General features: G+C 45.2%; 1 protein-coding gene across 1 annotated transcript in view; it reads right to left on the minus strand.

The window, feature by feature from the left end:
• The window catches only part of UTP6 (UTP6, small subunit (SSU) processome component, homolog (yeast)), a 40,336-nt gene that overhangs the window by 22,509 nt on the left and 16,266 nt on the right, over positions 1-1,561 (minus strand). The window contains exon 5 of the mRNA XM_011937695.1: positions 187-264. Within this exon, the coding sequence (XP_011793085.1) occupies positions 187-264 (78 nt within the window). The remainder of the gene's footprint in view (positions 1-186; positions 265-1,561) is intronic.

Raw genomic sequence — 1,561 nt, forward strand, 5'->3', positions numbered from 1 at the left:
TAAACCTGGGAGGCGGAGCTTGCAGTGAGCTGAGATCCGGCCACTGCACTCCAGCCTGGGCGACAGAGCAAGACTCCGTCTCAAAAAATATATATATATATATTCCAAATATTTTCTCTTACTCCTAAGTAGGCTCAAAATGCTATACATTGTTAGCAAGTGAGAATAAAATAATTAGAACCTTACCACATCCATACTGGCTTTTTCAAATTCTTCCTTCTCTTTCCTCAGTTTTTCCGCATGCATCAGCTCCATCCTAAAGTACTACAGAAGGGAAATAAACTGAAAATCTTTGGAGACACTTTTTTAAATTTTTTTGAGACAGGGTCTTGCTCTGTCACCCAGGCTGGAGCGCACTGGTGATCACAGTTCATTTCGGCCACAAATTCCTGCGCTCAAGTGATCCCCTTGCCTCAGCCTCCTGAGTAGCTAGGATTAGAGGCACGTCCCATTACACTCAGATAATTTTTTTATTTTTATTTTTTGGAGAGACAGGGTCTTGCTATGTTGCTGCCTGCCCTCAAACAACTGACCTCAAGTGATCCTCCTGCCTCAGCCTCCCAAAGTGCTGGGATTAAAGGCATGAGCCACTACATCCAGCCTTAATTTTCATTTAAGAATTAAATTGCAGGCTGGGCATGCCTGTAATCCCGACACTTTGGGAGGCCGAGGTGGGCGGATCACTTGAGGTCAGGAGTTTGAGACCAGCCTGCCTAACATTGTGAAACCCCATCTCTACTAAAAATACAAAAATTAGTGGGGCATGGTGGCGCACACCTATAATCTCAGCTACTTCAGGGGCTGAAGCAGGAGAATAGTTTGAACCCCGGAGGCGGAGGTTGCAGTGAGCCGAGATTACACCATTGAACTCCTGCCTGAGTGACAGAGTGAGACTCTGTCTCAAAAAAAATAATAATAATTAAATAGCAGTTTCTCTTTTATCCTGACAAATGACTCAAACAGTGCAGCTTCCAATACATCCTTTCTATTATTTGGGATTTTCATCTAAAGCTTGGCCCTCAAATGTTCTAGGGCACCGTCCATAAGGGAGTAAGACGCCGAAGAGAGAAAGGAAGTAGTGCCAGGTATCTATCTCAAGAAAAGGAGACAGAAAGAACGTGGAGAAAAGAGGAAGACAAGGCAAAGAAGCCAGAAGAGGGCTTCTTTGGAGAACCAAGGGAACAAGGGGAAAAAGAAAAAAAATAAAAACAAAAGTATAAAGAGGCTAAATCTGGCTCCCAACTAAAAAAAATGTTAGAGTCTAGTTCCCTATTCCTTCCAACCACAGGAAGGAGGTGGGGGTTCTAACCTCTCAACTAACTTGGAAGCTGCAGTGTCAACACCTACCACTGGCCAAAAAATAAAAAGATGTTTTTCCCCGGCCGGGCATGGTGGCTCACGCCTGTAATCCCACCACTTTGGGAGGCTGAGGCGGGTGGATCACCTGAGGTCGGTAGTTCGAGACTAGCCTGCCCAACAGGGCAAAACCCCATCTCTACTAAAAATACAAAAATTAGCCGGACGTGATGAGGGGCCTCTGTGATCCCAGCTACTTGGGAGG

The sequence above is a fragment of the Colobus angolensis genome, unplaced genomic scaffold (genome assembly GCF_000951035.1).
Source record: "Colobus angolensis palliatus isolate OR3802 unplaced genomic scaffold, Cang.pa_1.0 Scaffold167, whole genome shotgun sequence".
NCBI lineage: Eukaryota > Metazoa > Chordata > Mammalia > Primates > Cercopithecidae > Colobus > Colobus angolensis.